Raw genomic sequence first — 22,314 nt, forward strand, 5'->3', positions numbered from 1 at the left:
TGAGAGTGGTCATTATTTAGGGCATGTTATTTTCAAGCACTTGTCCCGATCCAAATGACATGTAGAATCTCCGCTGCCAGCGCACAGCATGAGAAACAGGTTGAAGTTGCACTCGACTTCTTAATAACCCATTGACCTCCATCTATTTATGACCCCTGCCATGCGTTTTTTTCTAAATACCATATTCAAAATGTAAGTAATTTTCACCCAAGGGCAACTTCATAATTCAGGCCTTGGAGGACAGTGAAAAAGGCATTCACCTTTTACCACCCAAAATATTTTAGTAAGCAATTTTTATAATTGGCTGTCCGGCCTAGGTGTTGACCCATAAAGTCCAGAAGTGCCAGAATTGGAGAAATGGATTTAATGTAAAAGCCTTGCTGCCTCTTTGCCCTTAAAAAATACCCAGAGAATATGAGCCACTGAAAATAGAGCTGTAAATAACCTGACGAGCAATGGGTTTTCCTTTAAATAAATACCGATCAGGTTTATGTTGAAAGACAATAGAAAACGTAGCCCAGATATGCAGTTTACAGTATTTATAGCTGTAATATCGAGGTGCCAGCACCGTAATTTCATGCCCCAATGAGAATGGCAAGGTCAAAGCAAATGCTTTGGCTGAGCATCTGCTAATACGGTGACTCATAAACAGGCACTGCGTGTATCAGGTGCACCAAATAATACAGTATAATGAAATACAGAATAGCTTTCCATTATTGTTCTTTTTTATGGTGTCGTCATTAGGTGTAATTTATGTCTTAAAAAATTCATCTCCCCACAGGTCAATCTGAAATGGGGGTCATTCCACAGGTTTTGGAACCCATAATAAATTTCACAATCCCTTTTTTGTCTTTTCCTTTTATATGTAAAACTCACTTTCACCTTGTTCCCTTTTCTTTTGGATCTAAGGGCCCTTTCATTTGCTGTTGTCTGTCCCTCAGCAATAAACAGATCAGAGCACACAACACAACTTAGGAAGCTGTAATTTGACTAGAAAACAGCTTTAGGAATTTCCATGTATTTTATTTTGATGTATTGTATAAAAAAACCAAAAAAAAACACCTTTCATTTGCTGCATAGACAAGATCAAAGATTTGAACAACCATTAAGATGTACATATATTATACTCGATAGCAACCTAAATGTGCATTATTTAAAAAAGACTTTACATTTCAAGGTGAAAGGAAAAACCTGAAGCATGTTTTATTTCTTCTCATTCGGCGAAACTGAGATCCTTGCATGTCTCACTCAATAGTCTGCCACCATGTAGTCTGCTGTGGTCAGATGAATCAGGAGTCCAGGGACACATTATTGCTTATTTGACGGTGCAGTCTGACTGCACAAACTCAGCACATGGCGCTCACCACTTCCTGGCACTCAGGACCTGCTGTAGACTACAGGCCGGCCAATATTTGCCTTCAATTATTCAACAATTTTCATGGCCATTTGAAGTCCCCGGAGCATTTAAATAGGTGACGGGAGGGACCTTCTCTTGGCGTAAGCTGTATGGGAGATTATCAAAGGGTTTCTTTATGCTTTTGGGCTGCTGATACAGGGTTAGGCGCAACCTCCTATTCAGATCTGACTCACAATTAAGCCGCTTAAACAAAGACTCAAATGGGGGAATCATTTGATTTAAAGATTTTGGTTATAAAATCCACCGTAAGAAATGGACATTTCTGCTTAACATGCTTGCACGGTTTATTTTATTAATACTCCACATGGGTGTTACTGTATGCTTCTCTTGTGAAGACCCCTCTGGAGGTCACAGATATTAGGATCTGGCTGTGCGCAGTTACTATTAATGAAAAGATGGAAGCAGTGCAACTGAACCCTTTGCAATTGCTCAGTGTCACTCAAACGAAGGAGGAAGCTTATTCTGAGCTTGTGTAAATTCTCTATGTCCTGAGGAAATGGGTAAAGTAAAAGACTCTCTTATTTTCTGTCCATATACAAAGGACATTGCTAAATAAAGTAATGTTAAAATGCTAGAGAGAGACACCCTGTGAGTGTACAATAAGCAACACACAACATAATAGTTATGGACTTTGCTGATTTTTCATCTTAAGGTGCTCATCAAATCATGCTCGTCAACATCTAAGAACTACTACAAATGCCATTTTCGTTATTTGTCTTCAGCTTCCTCCTAATTGTTTTGCTATAAATTAGCTAATGTTGTTTTTGAATGTGGTTCATTGAAAGTTGTAATTATTTTCCTTTGTTTAGACTAAGATGCTCATTAAAAGATGAGACCCACAGCAATGGCAGCATATGGCGTCTGAAATAAAATCCTTTCTTGCCACAAAAGGAGATGTTCATATTAGATTTTTTTCTCTCCTCCCTTCTGATTCGCCATCAGGGAGCCCTTTGCAATTTAATCATCACTAAAATCATTAAAAAGATCTGAAGATTAAATTATATTGGCATTTGCAAAATTATGTAATACATTTACATTACAATGAAGAAATTAAAATAATGCATTTTCGCTGTCTGGGGTGTATGAAATCTCCACATGGGAAATATAACTGGAGAAGTGGACAGACTCTTATTTTCTTTGCCTTTGGTGGCAGTTAATAGGCTAGCAGAGTTTCAGATTTCATTGTGTGCACCTTTTCACACTATCTTCTCGTGATGGATATCCTTGAAACAGACACTCTCGGTGGAATATCTGAATTATGAATTTAAAATGAATTTTCGAGAAGACGGTAGGTAAAATTGAATGAAGATTTGACATACTTTCTCTAAATTGTACTTCAAAGATTTGTGGGAGGCTTGGGAAGTATTTAAGCATATATTATGATAGCCAAGGAGCCATTTGGCCTTTTCCCGCTAACACAAAGTCACTTTATCCCCTCCAAATGTCTGAAAGATGTGTGTCTTGATTCCAGGGCTGACGGATGCGGAGGTAGAGTTGGCCATCCAGCGCTCTGGTAGCACAGAAGAAGTCCTGCCCCTGAGCCCCGTTGGGCCCCCACATCCACTCCATGCAACTCAGCTGGTTCCTATACCACCCAGTGAGTGCACACATCCTTGTGCGCTGTCTCTCCTGAATGTTTGTAGCCGAACTTAGATCCTTGTTTAGGTTTTGTGTTGGAGATCTTCCCTGTTGTTTTTATCAATTTAAGCCCACTAAACAGGATTATCCGGAGCTCCCCAAATATTAGGATCTTTATAAGTTTACAGACATGTATGCCTTACGACATTTTCTTTGATTGTGAATTCAGATACAGGGAATATGACAACGCGCAGCACAAGCTCGTGAAGTCTCTTGCCATTCTGTTTCCAGGGGTTCCACCCTGGCAAGACCCCACAGTGCAACCTGTATCTTTATTACCTCAGGAGGTTATGAGTGCTGTCCACTGATTTACCAATGCAGAATGAAGTCCGCGTAATGCTTAACCCATATGACAATGATTCCAGATGTATTCCACCCTCATTTATTACCACACTGTCCTTGACTCCCCTGGCATCTCATGTTTTGTAATGAAAGTGATGTTGATGGGATGGCCATGTAGTTAGGGAGACTCGCGGCTCTCCGTCCATAGTGGGGGGTTTTATATCAAAACGGCTATAAGGGAGCTGCATAATGAGGTGAGAGCGGGGAGTCTTGTATGGGGGGTCATGCTGAAAAGAGGGGGCTACCTCCCTTTGATGTCCTTGTTATGGGGACGGTGCACGGGGACCCGCATCCATCTCTGTCGAAGTAATGGATACTCTGATCTCTATTTCCACGCAGTAGAAGGACAGGAAGGCCTCCACTGAACCCAATAAATTTGAGAGGAGATTGGAAAAACGGGGGATGGAGACCACAGTTCCACAGCTTAAGTGACCAAATAAAAAAAGGAAGATGGCAGAGTGGAAGTGTTAGAGGAAAAGGGAGAGACAGAGGAAGAATGAAGGGTCCTAACAGGGGGGAAAGGAGCAAGTGAAGACCCCAGGTGATGCAGTGTGGCTTGTTCAGGGTCAACCACCCATCCCAAGGACTCCCAGGCCTTTCAGAAGCATGGTATTCTGGGATAGGTGACAGTCTATCGCAGCTATAATGTTGATGAAGACCCAAATTTATGTGGTTACCATATGGATGCTGGAGAATGATTCAAAATTCTCAATTCGAAAGGTTACAGGTTCATCCCTGAATGCTGCGGCAGCGATGAAACGTGCCCTTGAGTGAGGAGAATAAAACGGCATTCACCTTGAAAATATACCATATAGTCCAATATGACAGTGGGTCTCTCATTTTATTTGCATGTCAAATCACACAAATGGTAAGGCACAAGATCAATCTGGTTTACTTACTTCAAGCCAGTAAACATGTACCACATAACCCATTAGGTGAAATCAGACCTGTAATAGAATATCAATGGTGTGCTTTAGTGGTGTAGCCTCTAATAATTTCCTATTCATTTGGGGCCCACCAGAGTAAATAAAAGAAAAATTCATACAGTATATTTCCTCCAGACCTGTTTGTTGTTTAGTGACATTTTCAGTTGAATGCCTCTCTTATGTGGGGAATTTCCACTTTGACAGACAGTTGGCCTAACCAGATGACAGCTTGCACAATGACACACTTTCACATTATCTGTCACTCAGCAAGACAGTCAACTTCTAAACGCACAACCAAGCACACACTTACCGTTTCAGTCGGTTAAAGGTTTATAAAGACACTGCATTAGGTCCCACCCGGTGTCTTTTCCGGAAGAGCAGGATAGATGCTTGTAGACTTAACTTTTATGCTTTGGATTGATAAATACATGATAATATCTGTTTATCCATCTTTTGACAAAGATGAATTGTATTTCATTATACTCATTAAGCACACAAGTACATTTCTATAATAGTAATAATAATAGTATAAATTTCTTTATCTTATACTCAACATTATGTGTTTTACTGTGTTTAACTGATTTATTCCCCTCTCCAGGTCCAACAGGCTACAGATGGAGAGACTATGGTGCCCTCACCATCATTATGGTGGGCATCGCCTTTGGCTTCCATCAGCTTTACAAAGTAAGTTACACCCTGTTTCTCCTGCTCTTTTGATTGTTTAAACTTTGCATCTTAACATCTGTCAGTACTGCCTCTCACTGATATTACATTTAAATTGGTGGCCTTAGCAAGTACATCAGTTTATGATGAATTATGGTGCTAGAATTGAAGGCGCCTCTGCAGTATGTAACATCACTCTGGTCTTGTTATTAAAGCCACCCTGCTTTACGTCAAAGCATGATCTCATTTGAACCCCTTCTTTTTAACTTCCACTCCCCCCCCCCCCCTCTCAGAGATATTTTTTTCCTTTAAGAAATATAGTTGCTAACACAGCACACAACCATTTTTTTGACATCCTACCGTCTAAAAATAATCACCCTGGTTTTTATCGGGCTTAGCAGCCCTTGAACATGAGCTCATGAGGCCCCTTGTCCCCGGTGACATTAATCCCGTAGTGGTTGTTAGTAGTAGTCTGAGTGGCATGTGGAAGCCATTACTCTCGTTTTAGAGGAGGACAGAAGCTCTAGCAGTAGCTCTTGCCCTACATGACAGGCCATTCTCTTCTATGTGTGTAAAAGAGAAAAGGGAGCACGCATCATGTATGTGCATATGCCCACCTGACCCTGTCTGCCTTTCATAATGCTGGACATGCACATTCAGGGTCTCCTGTCCCTTATTCCTCTGTCCCTGCGGTCAGAAACACGCACTGTACCAGTCCACAATTTCCCACATGCAGCAGGGTTTGCCAGCCACTGATCGTCTGGGAGGTGGGATTCCCTGGCGGGACGGCACAGGTTGCTGTCATGTCACTGGAGCGTAGCGCCAGTCGCACCATATGTCCAGGCTTCTGCCCATACTTTATTTATGTTATGGTGCACCTTGTAAACACCACACTCTCAGCAACCCACTTATTAATTACCACGTGTTGACACTCATTTAATCTTTTTCTCTAAAAAGTGTTTATTACTTGTGCTGGTGTGGCTGCTTGCCACCTGAGTTGGAGAGAAAACCCGGCTCAGGCAGCAGAGAGCTGCGAACCGGCAGCGAGAGATTAAGTGATCCTTATTCAGCCTTAAAACCAAAAAACACTTGAATGCACTTCAGAGGGGCCCTCCAGGGTCACATGGACATTTATTTTATTTGTCAGAACTCGTCTCCACACGCACATGGAAAGGATTCAGTGAGATGCTCGCAAACTGCTCATCTGGTTAACACTCACATTTCATTCAGACATACATATCATTTTGGTAGAGTTCTGTTTATTCAGTGGCGAAGAGATGATAAACAACATGACATTGTTTTTGGTTTTGGAAGACTATTTTCAGTGTTCACCACCATGTTTTTCCCTGTAAGCCTTTCTCTTGCTTTCACAGTCTCTTTTTGGGTTTCATTCATTTATATGGTTGGAACTAACTCCTTTCATTATAAATCAGTCTGATTATTTTGTTTAGATTTACAGACTAATTGTTTTGTGTCTAAACAGTCAAGAGACTAACGAGACTCAGAGACTGAAACCTAAAGATATTTAATTTCAGTGGTAGGAAATAAGAGAAATCTGACATCTTGACATTTATGTTTAATAAGTAACATAAATGATTGGAAAAACAGAAATGATGAATGGCAATTGATTATCAAAATTTACTTTCCAATCTACTAATGGTTTCAACTGTAGATGTGGGCCCATACCTGTATCAGTTGCTTGGACACTAATCAGGCAGTTTAGACAATGAGGCACCAATCCAATAAGCAATGCCTTTGACCCCCTCCACTGCCAAGTGTAGGTGGCCCTGTCTTTTCCTCATCTTTCTGCCCCTTCCCACCAGAGAGAAGTGTAATATTGTGCCATGTTTTTAATTGCAGAAATACATCCTTCCCCTCATTATGGGCAGCCGAGAGGACAAGAAGCATCTGCAGAGGATGGAGAGCAACATTGCGGCAATGAGTGGCACGCTGACACAGACAGGTGAAGATTAATATCTTCATCACTTTCTCCCTCCTTAACATTTTCCCTCATTTATCTGTCGCCAAAATCGGGGGGCCCCGCACATTTTTAACAAATGACGCCGCTGTCATTTCGCTTTAATTTGAAATTGCTTGTTTACTGTCAGGCTCGGCCTCAATTAATTACGTTTCGCTGAAAAGCTCTTAACCTCGGAATATTAATGAGGAGTTGGGAAATGACAACTTTTCTTCCCCCCGCCCATCCTCTCTCACTCCCCCCCCTTCCATCCGTCTCCCCCTGCACCAACCTCACCCCCATGCAAACCTCCACCGCCATCATCATCATCCACCCTCTTCCCCGTAGGTGGCGAGAAAGTTCATTTTAATTTTCTGTGCGTGTACGTTTGTTTGTGTGTGTGCGTGAAGGGTGTGCGTGCGGCATGGCGCTGTGTGGCGTCTGGGCTCAGCACTGGCTCTAGTGTGATTAAGTGCACGGTGACAGGTGCGGCTCCCATGTTGGACAGGTGAGGAATCTCAACCTGGCTGTCAGGCATGGAGAGAGAGACAAGCAGGGAGATGCTTTCCTAGCTCTTTGTCAGTATAATTAAAAATCCAGGGAGGCGTAAATGAGAGAAGCACTCTGAGAAAGTTTGGTCTCGTTAGCAGTAGTGTTGAACTGGAGTGTGTTTTCACCTGAAAGGTACCAATCCTTATCACAGATATGTGCTGTAGCAAACAGAGTAGCACCATGGAGACTGTGGGTTTTCTTTAAAATAGTAATAATGATATGTTTTATGAACAGAGTGCTTTTTTAGATACTCAGACGATTTGAATTAAAGAAACTAGAGGCACGACGTAACAGTAATACATACTTTTATACACTATTAAGCTTTTCTGTTTGAAATATGAATCGATTAATCAAACTGTGTGTTTTAATCAAATCAGTTTAATTTTGATAAGGAAACATTGAAGTGTACATGAGCTGTGAGCACCTCTCTGTATGAGATATAGAACAAGGTAAAAACTTCCCCACAGGAGCTGTTTACACCTAAGAGTGTTTTATTAAAGCGAATGCCTTTTATCTTTGTACTCCCCAGGTTTGGTAGAAGTACTGTATGAATTACCATCATGCCTGTCTCTATCAGGCTTCTGAGCTGTAGAGAGACAAAGAGGAGCTAAAAACAATGTTTCCACCACAGGCTGCACGCTAACTTCAGTCATAAATACGACCTTGTCGGTTTAAAAACAAGCATGCTTTGTTTGATCGTCCCTTCATCTCCAAATTAAAACAAATTAAATGTCTGAGTTTACAGCGCCTGTCACAGACTAACATGGAGTAGATGAAACTATGGCTGTTATCATTTCATCAAGTCACACCCATGCTATTGTTTTCTGGCTGGTAGGTTTAGGACAGCAATTGAGTGAGATTGCGTGCAAGGTGAGCCACCCTGGATCTGATTAACAAATATATGTTCTTTTTATGGTCATTTTCTCCCAACTATGCAAACACATTTCCTCTGGCTATTTCACTGCCCATTCTTGCTCTATCACTTTTTGGAGATTTGCCAACTTACAAACCCTGTTTTGTTTGTTGGTGAGGTTGGTTTCACAGTACGAGTGCTCCGGTGTTTTGCAGTGAATAGGTGAGACTCCAGTGGGGGGAAAGAAACAGAAAAAAGAAAAAACACAGGTCTTTTCTTCAGCCAGTGTGGGGAACTAATTTGCTATGACTGCAGTAACCAAGCTGCTATTGTAGTTAATGACTGTTGTAGTTAAGAGTTGGGGAGAGGGGTTGCAATTACACTGAGAGTTTTCTCCCTCTGCTTTCTCTTTGTCTTCCTCTCCCTCTTGCACCCTCTCTCCTCGCTGCACTGAGTAATAGCGACCGACTGCCTCGCTGCTGCCAATTGCTTGAACCCCCTTTTGTTAAAGTTCATGTATTTCTCTAGTGCCGAGTGCAATGAGGTGATGTATCCTTTTGAATGGGGACCACATTAGTCTCTCTCACCAGCCCCAGCTCGAGAGTAGGGGCCTTGACTCCCATTATGATTTGCCTACAACTTCACACAGACAATTAATGAATGGATCTTGGAACTACTTCAGCGCACCCAGACTGTAATGGAATTGTGGGACTGTTTGGGCACTCTTTGTCGGTGAGAGCCATATTGGTGACCAGCTGGCCATTAAAGACAGAGACAGGCCTGGACATATGTAGTGTACATTATATCGAGGTATTTACTGAATTATTTACTGAATGCACAATGTGCACCCTCCTCGCAGCAGCTGCAAGCCTCACAGATCATCTTGTCTCAGATTCTCTCTCTCTAACACACACACACACACACACACACACATTGCAGCTACAGCCTCTTTCTGATTCATGCCCGGCCAAAGTCATTGACTTCATTATTCTTGGCTTCATATCTGTGATAACTGGGGATAAGAACTCATGCATTTTTTTGTCAAGTGTCTGAACAGTACAAAGGAGTCAACTTTGTGGAGGGACATGAAAAGAATTGGACTGTTTGGCTGAAGTGACTGAAAAAGTGGTGCCAGTGGTAATTCAGGAGGCACAGCATTACAGGCTGGCGGACTGACCCACACATCTGGATAAGCTGTTTGTGGTGAGGTGGAATCAGAGACTAATAGGGCAGCTCCTGGTTTAGTGTGCACACCCTGTCATAGTAACACCTTTTTAAGCAGGGATGGCCGTGGTATTTTAGTTTTATTACCTTCTTCAGAAAGGACTGGTCACACTCTGGATCCCAAACGGAGTAACAAACTCAAATTGTTTGCACAATGGTCTTTGGCCCCAACCAGCGATCCTGCTCAAACTCGTATCTTGTAGGATTCTACAAGCATGAAAAGATCAAACGTTTCAGCACCCCACCTATATTGATACAACTCCGCCCATTTAAACACAGGTGTCATTACAAAATATTAGCTTCTTTGAAAGATCAAATATTTTGTCTGTGTTGGCTTTTCAAAAGAAACACAGCCTCAGAGCCAGGCTCTGTCTTTTGTCCTGGCCTGGGTTAATGTGGAGAGGAGAGTTCTTTACATCCCGTCCAGCCGGCTGCAGCTCAGGCTTTTAACCATTGGCCTGACAACCTCAGCAGTGGACCGCCACAATATCTGTTGATGTTAATCCTATTAGGCTTGATTTAACACTTTACACGCCCATGATTTATATGAATGTTTATTGGTTTTCTGTAATATAATCAGCTCAGGGAAACTTAATGCATTGTTTGGTAATACACGCGTGACTGGAAGCAGGGGGCAACAAACTGCGCCTGGTGTTATTTGAAATCATACACCCTCGTCCAACACCAACACTTGAACTAATTCAATCTTCAAAGTCAATGGAAAAAGAACAATATTTATTAGGATTAGGGGGGACATTTTGTCTGGCAGCCTCCTCCCAAATGAGAGCCTTGTTTTTTCCTTTGTTGATCGTTTGAGGATTTAAGATGCATTAGAAGGCAGTGTCTGGGTGGATAATGGAAGGTTAGAGACTGTTATTTGATTTAAGTTCAGGCACTAGAGATTAATATCTCCATCCTATGTGCCCCTCTCGTCCCACCCTCTACCCCCAACGCCTCGGACCAAAAAGCCGCGACTAAAGTTACAGGGTATTAGCTTTGATTACAATTCTTAGAGGACAGCTTTGATCATTGACACAAGTTGAGTCTCATCAGTTCTGTCATCATTTTCTATAAAGAAAATGTTCCATTTTGTGGCACCAAAACATGCTTATCACACAATCTTACTTCCTTGTTTTTGTTTGTTTGAAGTTTGCTGAATTTACCGTCTGTTCCTCTGCTCGTTTCCACAGTCAACCAGCTGCAGCAGACCCTGGTCTCCGTCCAGGAGCTCCTGATCCAGCAGCAGCAGAAAATCCAGGAGCTCTCTCAGGAACTGGCTGCAGCAGAGGTAGCTACCACCTCATCAACAGCTCAGCACCTTTCATTTACCGCCACAAAATCTATTCGCTAGAAAACCAGTAATTTCAGTTAAACTTCTGAGGTTCTACCTGTTTGTCATTCACCTTCTCCTTTCACTGTAGTTTAGTTAAAGCTGATACTGGCACATTTCATACGGTACGAGTTTCTCCCAAATGTTCCGGTTTGTCAAGTCGCACCTTATTATTTGAATACGGCAAAACTATGTAACTCAATCATCATTCACTAAATGACACATGTCTTTACTTACTTTCCTTACCACAACAATGAGCTGCAACAGCTTTGCAAAGATGGCAATAAGTGTAGCTTTGATGTAGTTTGAACATGAATGTTACAGACTGCACCTTTAAGGTCTGTTACATTTGATTGATGTTTTTGAGGAAAGCTAGACAGGCAGTAACTCTGAAATTACAGAAGAGCTCAGTAAACGTAAAGTTGCAGGTTGAAATCTCCAGATTGATGAGGAAGGAAAAAAGGTTTCTCGAGGCCTCTGTGTACTAAAGTCTATTGCGCTTCCTCGAGTCATAACTACCCAAGATGGACAGTCTTATTATATCTGTATATCATCAGAACACAAGCTGCAAAAAAGTATGGTGCATCTCATCATGGCACCATAATCTTAAACCATATTGTCGTTCCTCTTCGCCTTGATTTTTATAGACAGCGTTCATAATCTACTCAGAATTGTAAGTGTTTAGGTGAATCTCACTGAGTGATTGTTCTAAAAACTTATGTGCAGGGATGAAATGTTGCTTGCTTTTTATAACGCCACTCGTAAATCGCTTTATGATCTCTGGGCTCTAAAAAAGTGCCTTGGAAGAGACAATCTTAGACAATGTTTTATGTCCACAGCTTGTTAAGCACATGGGTGTTTCACTGTAGCATCTGGATATCGCAGCAAAACATATGCGGACACATCTGCTTCAGCACGAACGAGGAAGGAAAAATATGAATCTCTTCCCTGGACGAGGTTCATCAAAAACTGACGACTCGTAGCTCATTTTGTGCAGTTTTCAAGTTGACACAGAGAAACTAAGTGCGGTCCATGTGAGTACATGGGAGCAATGATCTAATGTGACCCCATGCTTTTCTGGAAACAGAACTATCTAAGGTTTTCTGTCAGACAGGCTGTATGCCCACTTTAAACAATGAGTTCCCTCCAGCATAAAAGGACAAGGGAATTTTTTTTTTCTTTTCATCTGTCATCTCCAGATCACAGATTGGATCACAGATTGGATTAAAAAGTGTCTACTTCATTTGCTATGAGTGCCTTGTTGGACAGCAGTAGTGTATAAAAAGTATAATTCACATCAAAACACCCATTAAACAAATCATAAACTCTGCTTTATAGCTATAGTGTTGATCTTAAATTTTCCCTGTGAGTCGGCACAAGGCCCTCTGTTGTCTCAGGCCATGGGGGAAATTGGGAAATTGTTTTCAGGTCCGGGATGTTTGATGAGAAACACATGTTGTAGCTGGCGAGGTACTTATCATCCACCGTTTGCGGCTTTCAGGGTTTGCCTCACCACGCCGCTCAAAGTGCGCCACGCTTAGCAATTATACCTCTCAACGCGGAAATGTGCCTTTAACCCGAAACACATGGAGACTTCTGTTTCCTCAGCTGCTAAGTAAACATTTGTCGTAGTTTGGAAACCACTCAATTGCGGAGTGCGTTTACTGTCCCTAAACTGGGGACCTCATTATGGAAGTGAGTTTAGACAGACTCACTCATGTCCACACGTACACACACAGAGCACACGCTGATGCTGCACTTTTCCAGACTTCACAGTCTGAGACAGTTCCTCTCTTTTTCATTATTTTCTCAGCGATCATGACTCTTAGAAGACATGCTGCTGTATTGTACCATTGGTGTTAAGGATGGATTTGCCTTAGAAAGATTCATCCCTAATGTTAAACAGCCAAGTCTATTCCTGCTCCATTATCATTACAAATCTGCCTGTTAACTGTGTTTGCCCTGCTGTCTCAACTCACTGATGGTTCTCTTTATTAGTGGATACTACATAGAAGATTAGAAACCGCCTCCTTGCCTGCTCGAGATGAACTGCCAGTGGGAAAGTGCATAAATAGAGTGAAATCAATTGCACTGTACCAGTGTTTCCACTCAAAAACGCTCCTCTGGGGACTTCCTTTTGAAACTAATTCCATCATAAATATACATGCCTTACACGAAAACACACTGTCTGCCGGCAGAGTAACTGTGAATTAATTTGCCTTCAGACGCTCTTAAACAAGGCTTGTTAAAGATCTTATCTTGTTGCTAATGGTCCACAGGCATTTATCTTCATTTAGCCAGCTGCGTTGCCATCCTTGGGTGCTGCTAGAGTTGATTTCTTTTTTCTTAGCTTGTTTTATATCTATATATTGATGAAATTATATAAATATATTGTTTTCTTTGTTCATATATAATAAAATACGTTATTTGTATTAAAAATTAGTTTAGCTCCATTTATTTAGTGGCAATCACCCGAGACATATTGGTTACAAGGCTTTATGCAATAAATGGGGGATCTTTACAATGTACACTATTTAATTAAAAAAAAAAACATTTGGCCAGCACAGTAGTGGTTGATAATGTAAAAGGTTGCACCCCTGTCATAGGTTGAGTTGTGAGAGTTATTTTGGTTTTGGTTTGTTGCTTCATTTGTTTGTTGGTTGTTTGTTCATGCATGATGCTTTTTGCGCTGTGTAGTGCCAAGTGGAGAATTATGTTCCCCACTGTTTAGGCCACACAGAGCCCTTAGAGCTCTGCACCTGTACGCCAGGAGGTAAGATAGAAGTCAAATAACAGAGGGAAGAAAACAGATATGCACACTGGTAACTCTGATTTTTTTATTTTTTTTATTTTCAAGTGTATGATTCAGCAGGGCAGGTCGTTCAAATAAATGAGACAACAGGACACAAGCGCAGCTCAATAAATAGATTCACATCTCAGGACCCATCAAATACAAAATGTTTGAATATGTAAGACTCACTAAGTAAAACATTTGGTTCTATGCATTTAAATCAAGTGTACAAGATACTACATAATTCCAGTATGATTCCAGTCACACATGCATGTGCAATATTTAAGGTTCAGGAAAAATTAAGATTATTGTAAGGAATATCAAAAGGAAACTTGGTTAATAAAGATGAAAATATAAAGAATCACAGAGTAGAAAGGTGGACACAATGGGGAAAAAAATTGGGTTCACACATTTATAGAAAAGAGTTAAGATTTTTAGAAAACATGCAAGATATTAAAGTTAAGCACAATAGCTAAAAAACAAGAATTTTTAAGGTAATGGGAAGAATTATAATGTAGAGTTCAAATTCTTCGTTTCAAAGTCAAACATTAACTGACTGCAGTGTCGTACTGGAAGTGTCTTCTTGATGGTTTGTGCTTTTGTAATAAAAGCTGCTTAATCATTGCAGAAGTTAAATATTTTGATCAGCAGTTTGTTAAAACATCACATCTCACACATTCGTGCGGTTTATTGGGTATGTGTCAGCACGTCAGGCGGGGCTTTCAGGCAGCGGTGTTTCTTTCGCTCTATTCAGTCACTGATACCCCTCCACTCAGCCTCCAGCCAAGCAGCTAGTGCACTTAACACAAGATTCTTACACTCTTTGTGTGCATACACACCAGCATAATGTATCTCAAAGCTGAAATTCAGCCTTGGCCCAACATTTAATTAAGTTTCTTCAGACTAAATAAAGACGTATGTCAGTGGTAGTGTTGTGTGACAAGTCTTGATGTGAAATATTATATGGCGCTGCTCTCTAGATAATGCACATTGTATATGTAACTGGGGGTTAACAATTCTACTCTACTAAGTCTTTTTTTTCTCTTATGTTAAGTGATATAAGTGTATAGAAAACCTCAGTTGATTTTGTGCCTCGAAAGTCTTTTAGCTCAGCTCATACAGCAATTAATTTTTTTCAATGTAAAATGAGAGAGAAGCAGAATCCAGCCTTATTATACGGGTGCCTTGGGGAGGCAAGGGATTAAGATGGTTCTAATGAGGTGACGGCTGTAATAAGAGTGTCTTCAGCCGGCCTCCAATGCACCACCTCTAAAACATGGCTCCTTATCAGAGAGGTTTAGGAGTCGATAAGAGCAAAAAAAAAAAAAAATTCTTCCCCTCCTTGCCTCCTTTTCTGTCTTCATTCACTTCTCCTTCTCTGCCTCCCTCCTTCCACCGTAAATGAGTCTGATCCCTTTCAGATGTGATTCAATTAATTTCGCTAAGATTTAATTACAAGCGAAAGAGTCCAAGTTATCCCTCTCCCCTCGATAGGGGGTCCATGCTTCCTAACAAGCTTCCTCTGGTGATTCAGGAGAGTCTTAATTACAGTTTTTACTTTTCTTTTATCCCACTTTTTCCCTTGTTTTCTCCTTCTCCTCCCTCTGGTCTCCTCAGTCTGTCCTCCTGTTGTCACACATTTACGCTTTTTAGTCAGGAATGAGCTGTGAATTATGTACATTACTAGTTTCCAATCTTTTTGGCTCAAGACCCTTTACAACCAAGCCATGCCGCCACTTGACTTTAGAAGAAAAATGCATTGACTTGAGAAAATTCAAAGACCTCACGGAGGCCTAAATTTTGCAGAGACTTAATACAAGAGTTTGCAGCAGTTGCAGTCCATCTTTGCATATGACTCTCGCCATATGATGTTTTTTTTCTCTAGGCCTTCATCAAAACTCGTCATTTTATAGGTCCCTCTGTCAAGTCCTGCCTATCCTTAAAAAAGTGCTGCAGAGACAGATTTTTGGCAGCAATTTGCCATTCAAATACCCTGTAGCATTTCATGCTGCACCAGTGTGTGCGCGATAACACGCCTTTGATAAAAGACAAAAAGAACAAAACAAACTGCAAAGCTATGGTCTGCCTACATGAATGTGACCATTGTTCAAGATAAAGTCATTATCCAAAACACTGGACACAGGCCTAATCTTTTCTAGATAGTATGGAAAATTATGTAAAAACAGCATGATTCACACTCACTGGACTTTCTGAGCAGTTGAGGCCATAAAGGTGACTGTAGTAGGATTGTTTGTTCTCCTTTCTGTCATCACCAGCGGTAGGCAGTTGTGAGGTTGTTATGGTGACAGGCTACCTGACTACACAAAAACAAGTGGCTTTCAGCATTTGCATTCTCCATATTTGTTTACCTTGTAGTCCATATTCTTTTTTTTAATATCTTTGAGGCAAAGCATAGACAACTTGTTGAGAGATGTAGATTTACTTTGGGCCGGCTGTGTGTGTGTGTGTATAAATGTGTGTCTGTGACAATTTATGTGTGTCTCACTTTTGTTTTTCCTATAGGCATCAACTTCAACCAACCGCGTCATGGAGCACCAAACAGTTGGAGAGCTGAAGGCTGAGATCGCCTCTTTGAAGGGCTTATTGCTCAGCAGGTAACAAAGTTATCCAGACCCCCATCACATGAAACAGTACAGGTGTGAGTGTGTGTTTAAGGGCAGACTGCTCACTGTTTTAATGCACCTGTGAGCTCCTGGATGCAGTCCATTTAAACCATTTGACAGTGTTGCACATGAATATAACACTGTCAGCTTGATGTATCACTTGCGTGTGTTATGGGTTAACTTATACCCCTTATCTAGATGTGATTCAGGCCACATTTAATTTACACCAGTCCATCAAATACTTTTAACCCCTACCATGTTCATTTTCTGTGACTGTTGTTTGAGTACACCACACAAAGAAGTTTTTATTTTATTATTATTATTATTATTATTTTTTACATGATTTCAGTGTGCACACAGCACCAGCCTCAGGTAGCCACCTGGAGGCAGATAGGTAACTGCAAGGCAAAGTATCATGGCAGTGAAATAAAAAAGGAATAGTATTACTGTAGTTTTAAAATGCTCTTCCATATGTTGTCGTGCATTACAAGACCCAAAATGAACACTGTAAGTGGAGTACTTGATTACTATAAGCAAAGCAAATTATTCAAACAGCATTTGTATTGGAGAGATTCTGTCCCAATCGTTTTGATCCATGTAACCTGAACTGTGATTTATGAATAGCTGTCAACTGATACTTGGGCAGTGACTGTCAAATTAACATATATGGCTGCAAACTCGTTAAATTTTGGCCAAATTTTACATTTTGAACAAACATATGTGGCACCCTGGTGATTTGTGTTGTTTGTAATGATACTGGTTTCAGTTGCTTTAACTTGAAATCAGACCTGGACTAGCCGCAGGCAGCACGAGGAGAATTCCCGGTGGCTTGTCCAGCTGGTTGGCCCAAAGTGTCAGGCCATGAAATGAAATGTGTTAAGTGAAAACAACATGGGACAGTTACAGTCACTCAGGACTGTAGACCGTCAGCTGCCTTGTCGGCTTTTAACCTGGTGGAATGATCTCTGCCTGTCATCACACACGATTGGTTGCGTGCACATGCAAATCAACACAACATTCAGTCTGCGCTTTGGCCAAGCAGCGCAGAGACAAACTCAACTCTAACTTTATACTCTTGTCTGTCTTGTGGAAATGATCCAGTTACTCAGAGCTACCAGAGTTTCATTATGATGTCAATGAACTTTCTAGTTATAGCTCTGAGCAAAGGTTCAAAGCTAACTCAAAGTGCACAGAAATTATATATATGAACATTTATTCCGGTGACCTAATTATGGGTGTGTCACTGACTATCTATTGAAACTAAAGACACTTGGCAGGTTACGGGTGTAGTTATGAAACTTAAAGTAAACACAAAATATTTCCAAAAAAGGCTTCTGACCTGGTTTGCTGGTTTGTGTGAATTTGAGGTGACTGACTTGGTCTGATGTTAGATTCCCGGACTGCTTGAAATTTGCAGTTTAAGCCAGTTTCAGTAATGAAACTTTTTCCAAAGTGAGCTTAACTACGTAGTCCATGTTTTGCTCACTTTATAATTGACTTTGAGTTTATAATTGAAGTTCATATATGGTAAAAAACAAAACTACCATCCAATCTTCTTTGCATGCCCACTTTAACAGTACAGTACTGTACTGTTGACGGGCTTAAAGTTTGTGTTAGCGTATGAATAAATGAAATAAAAGAACATATAATGTCACATTGCTCCTCCAAATTACTTGCACACTTAAAGCATAATCATTCATCTCAAATATGTTTAATCTCATAGGCACTAGAGGTTATGATACTGATTGCACCATTTCTTTTACTTCACAAGTTGCCTCGGCCGATTAGCATACTGCAGGCATCAGCTGGTCCTCTGTGTTAATGCTTTTATTGTTAAGCAAGATAACCATGCATGTGCTCCTGCGCAACTTTCAGTCTTTTTATGAGGCAAAATGCACAAGTATGAAAATAAGAGTAATTATTTATATGAACTAGAAAGGCAGCTGTGCCCCGATCAAATATAGATGCTTTTGTCAGTCATTTTATTGTTGGCAGGGTGCAATCTGATTATACCTACTGCATGTTTAATAACAAGGTGCAAAGTATTTTGTGTTACTGTTGTTTAAGATCTCATTGTATACTGCTGGACGCCCCCCTCATTCTCTCCAGCTTTCTTCTTCAATCTAGTCAGGCACAGCCCTGCTCAGTCAGGCCCATTAGCATGCATGATTATGTATCAGTGTCTATAATGAAGCCTGAAGTAAGAGTGTACATCAGAAAAACGTCGAGGATGAAAATTGCCTCAGAACTGTCTAGTTGAGCATGTTTTGTTCCCCTCGTACATTCTAATCAGTAATAATCCCTTTGTCATTTGCTTTCTTGACTTCATCCTGACTCTCACAAGGAATTTTCTGGCAAAGGCTTGAATCACAAAATAAAGGCTCTGTATCACCATCTGTCTCCAGACGTGTTCCCTTCCTGTTCAAATGATCCAAATCATCTCCAAACTGTTTTTTTTTTTTTTTAAACCACCAAGAAGTGCTGATCCCATTACAATTAAACGTTCTCTTTTTGATCTTAAAAGCTGCAGTGGATGTAATCAAAAACAAAAATCTTACAGCTTTTTTACCAGGTGTGATGAACATCTGGCTGTTTGGGGGGAAAAGCCATTTTCTCTGCTGTAATTATGAGAATTACGTAGGGTGCTTTGTGCATGGCTGCATGCCAAAATATAAACTAGTGTTGAGGACATGTTCTCATTCAACACCTGACATAGGGAGCTATATATAGTTTTGTGTTTGCAGTATGTCCAATTATGGCTGATTGCATTGTAGGAAAGCTCTTATTACACATTTTGATCACAGTGAGGTTTTTCATTGTCCTCATTTGTTCCTCATTTTCCTTCCCTCTCTTGTCTGCCCTCCACAGGAGACAGTTCCCTTCCACTCCCACTGTTCCTAAGATCCCTTCTTGGCAGATTCCCCTGAAGCCACCTTCGACATCTGGCTCACTGTCCACCAACCACACCAACAGCAGCAGCGACATCTCCCCTGTCAGTAATGAGTCCGCCAACTCCTCCCCCGTTAAAGATGGACACCACAGCCCCCAGGATGTACTGGGAGGACCTGATGGAGCTCATGAGATCAACGGAGATGCCGGTACCGTGGGCGTTGGCGCAGTGCTGCCCCTGGACCTGAAAGACCAGGTCCGAATGGAGGTGCAGGGGGAGGAGGAGCAGAAGGAAGAAGAAGAAGAAGAGGAGGAGGAGGAGGAGGATGATGATGATGATGTCAGCCATGTAGAGGAGGAGGAGGAGGAAGACGGTCTAAGCATGCAGACAGAGGATCGGCGAGGTGGGGATGGACAGATTAACGAACAGGTGGACAAACTGAGGCGGCCCGAGGGTGCCAGCAATGAGAGTGAGGTGGATTAAATGAGTAAAAAGCACAAAAACACTCTCCAAACACAGCTTCTCATCTCTGCTGATGGCTTTGTTTCATTCTGCTCCTCTCTGCTCACACTCATGCTGTTTTTTTATTTTTTAAAATCCCTCTCTCCGCTGTCTGTTTCCACTGGTTTCTGTACCATCTTAATCTTGAGCAAAATGAGCAGTAGGCGTGGGTGTGAGAAGATGCAAAACTGACAAATTATGGAGTGTCTAGTTGACACAGCTTACCTCGATTTACTTTTCATCATGCAAACTAAATGACTGCATGCCGAGCCAAGTACCATGTTGTGATGCTTCTTTGAAAGGAGAAGAGAAAAGCAATAGTCAAATTAGAATGACTTAAAAAGCTTTATGCAGTACTAACCGTATGTGACTTACCGCTTTTAATTTTCATTATTTGATCAGATAATTCACAGCTTTGCCTTGGTGTCCTTGTAATTGTACTAAGGCTTTCATACAGACCAAAGAGGCAGCGCCGCACAGACTATCTCTCCTGTATAGTGCAGCTGTAGGTCAGGAGTCATATGTTGGTACTTCAGTCTCAAAGTTACCGTGAGCTTCCAGAGAAGCATTAGCAGAGTTTGTCTCCCTGTTGATGGCAATAGGAGAGGACAAGCTCTTCCAGGGCCGGAGCTTTTAGCCTCTTTTATGTGTCCTTTCACATTGGTGTCAGTCTGTCAATAATTCACAAGGCCAGCAGGGTGGCATTTGGGTGAAATAAAAGCCCTGAAATTCGAGATTAGAATGTGATGACGGGCTTTGTTCCATGCCGGTGTCAGAGTGCTCATACGCTCAAAGGAGAGGAAGATAAATGTTTTTTCCCCTGCTTTCCTTTCTCACTGAAGGCTGAATTGTGCATCTTTGCGAGTGTGTTTGTGTGTGGCAGGCGAGAAAACCCAGACTGTCTGCTGAGCTGTGTCTGTGTCTCCAGCAGGGCAGCTGATTTGGTTTGTGAAGTATGTTAATAATCAAATGATCAACAAATAACAGATGTATTAGTTCATGCAGCTTGAAATGTCAAGGAGGCTAAAAGCGGAAATCTAATACAGAAAGCCCAGTTGCATTGTATTATTTTCCGTGACAAACCCTCCGGTCCAAATTATGTAGGGCCTCCTACAGTGAGTAATCTTTACAGAAAACGGCGCCAATATTTTGTAATTAAGCAGCAGTGAGACAACGAAGACTGCCACAGAGAGAAGTTGCAGAACTTGTATCACTTTTTTTTATCTCTCAGTGTGGAGGTGGATAGGGGGAAGTTAAAAAAAAAATTGCCCCATGATTGAAAAGGAAAGTAATAAATGAATACTTGACTCATTGAATTACTCACTCTGTCTCCAGCTAACAAGAAGAGTCCATGAGTGAGAAGAAGGGATATCAGCTCTTATGCCGTTTCCACCTCCAACACATGGCCTTCATAGGAACACAGAAAAGGTAGAGGGGCACTGCACATTTCTGTGTGACACCCGTCCTAACCTGCAGATTGTGTTGAGTTATGTTGATTGAATTTATGTTAAATGTTAAACGAGACGACAACATTGCAGTATGCTGTAAACTATATATGTTTGATTTATTTGAAATGAATTTATATGGATGGGTAAGGTTGGTTAAATATTCAAGAGGTGTAACATATGCTTCTTAGCCACTGTAGTATCAGTCATTGGTCCTATCTGTAACCTGCTGATTACTGTGTACATAAGTGTAATAAATTTGGTTTATCACAAGTAGAATCTTTGTTATATCAATTTTAAAGCAACTGCACACAATACATGCTACTGTATATTACTATTAAATATGTGTAAATGGTTATTTTACTTATTTTACAGTTACTGTTTTACATCAGTGAAAATACTTTTTCATGTTTGTCTTTTTTCCTTTAGTTATTTGTATATTTTGAAACAGCTAAATACTTCACTTGCAGTAGAGATACAGGGTGCTAAATCACAATTGTGTAAAATGTACCTGATTTATTTTTCCATCCATCTAATTAGCATTAAAGGAAATAAAAATGCACAAACTAAGACTCAGATCACACAGAAGTTGTCTTTTAAAGGAGGCTGTGAAGTTTTTTAACACTGGGGTTTGTGTGAATGTGGTTCTGTACGTTTGGGGGCAGGAGGGTTTTCTCTGATATTCACGTCAGTAATAAGTTGTTGCATTTTTTTCTGTTTGGCTAAAAAGTGAGTTCTAAATTGTAATAAAATCGAACTGTGGGAGACTTTCTGTTCTGCGAGACAATTTTTTGGCATATTAGTTTGAATGAAAAATCCAAATCCAACAATGACCTGTGAATTGGAAAACAATTTTTTGTGATTCCTGAGCTTTCTGTTTTTATGTCAACTCCTGATCAGCTGTAATTTATCTGTTAGTTCAACATGCATCTGTATGTTGAATCATGAATCACCCTTTATTGAGTTTTCAGATTGCACGATGAGGCAGGGACTTTCAGCTTTCTCTTTGGAAATGAGTATATGGCACACTGTAGTTGCACACCGCATGTGTGAAGTTTTGTTTATTTCAGAAGATGGATCGTCAGTGTGCCTTTTGGTTTCTGTAGTGGGAGTGCTGCCTTTTCATATAGGATTTCCTATTCTATGTTGAATACATTAAAG

At 40.9% G+C, this 22,314-nt stretch overlaps 1 protein-coding gene across 3 annotated transcripts in view; it reads left to right on the forward strand.

The window, feature by feature from the left end:
- Positions 1 to 21,513, forward strand: part of pex14 (peroxisomal biogenesis factor 14) — a 45,373-nt gene extending 23,860 nt beyond the window's left edge. The window contains exons 4-10 of one of the 3 annotated variants that reach the window (XM_070840155.1): positions 2,889 to 3,014; positions 4,922 to 5,007; positions 6,847 to 6,949; positions 10,763 to 10,860; positions 16,217 to 16,308; positions 19,186 to 19,681; positions 21,044 to 21,513. In XM_070840155.1, coding sequence (XP_070696256.1) covers positions 2,889 to 3,014; positions 4,922 to 5,007; positions 6,847 to 6,949; positions 10,763 to 10,860; positions 16,217 to 16,308; positions 19,186 to 19,681; positions 21,044 to 21,067 — 1,025 coding nt within the window. In that variant the 3' untranslated portion in view covers positions 21,068 to 21,513. The remainder of the gene's footprint in view (positions 1 to 2,888; positions 3,015 to 4,921; positions 5,008 to 6,846; positions 6,950 to 10,762; positions 10,861 to 16,216; positions 16,309 to 19,185; positions 19,682 to 21,043) is intronic. The other 2 variants (XM_070840156.1, XM_070840157.1) reach the window with 2 other exon arrangements.
- Positions 21,514 to 22,314: the final 801 nt, after the last annotated feature.

The sequence above is a fragment of the Pempheris klunzingeri genome, chromosome 11 (genome assembly GCF_042242105.1).
Source record: "Pempheris klunzingeri isolate RE-2024b chromosome 11, fPemKlu1.hap1, whole genome shotgun sequence".
Lineage (NCBI taxonomy): Eukaryota > Metazoa > Chordata > Actinopteri > Acropomatiformes > Pempheridae > Pempheris > Pempheris klunzingeri.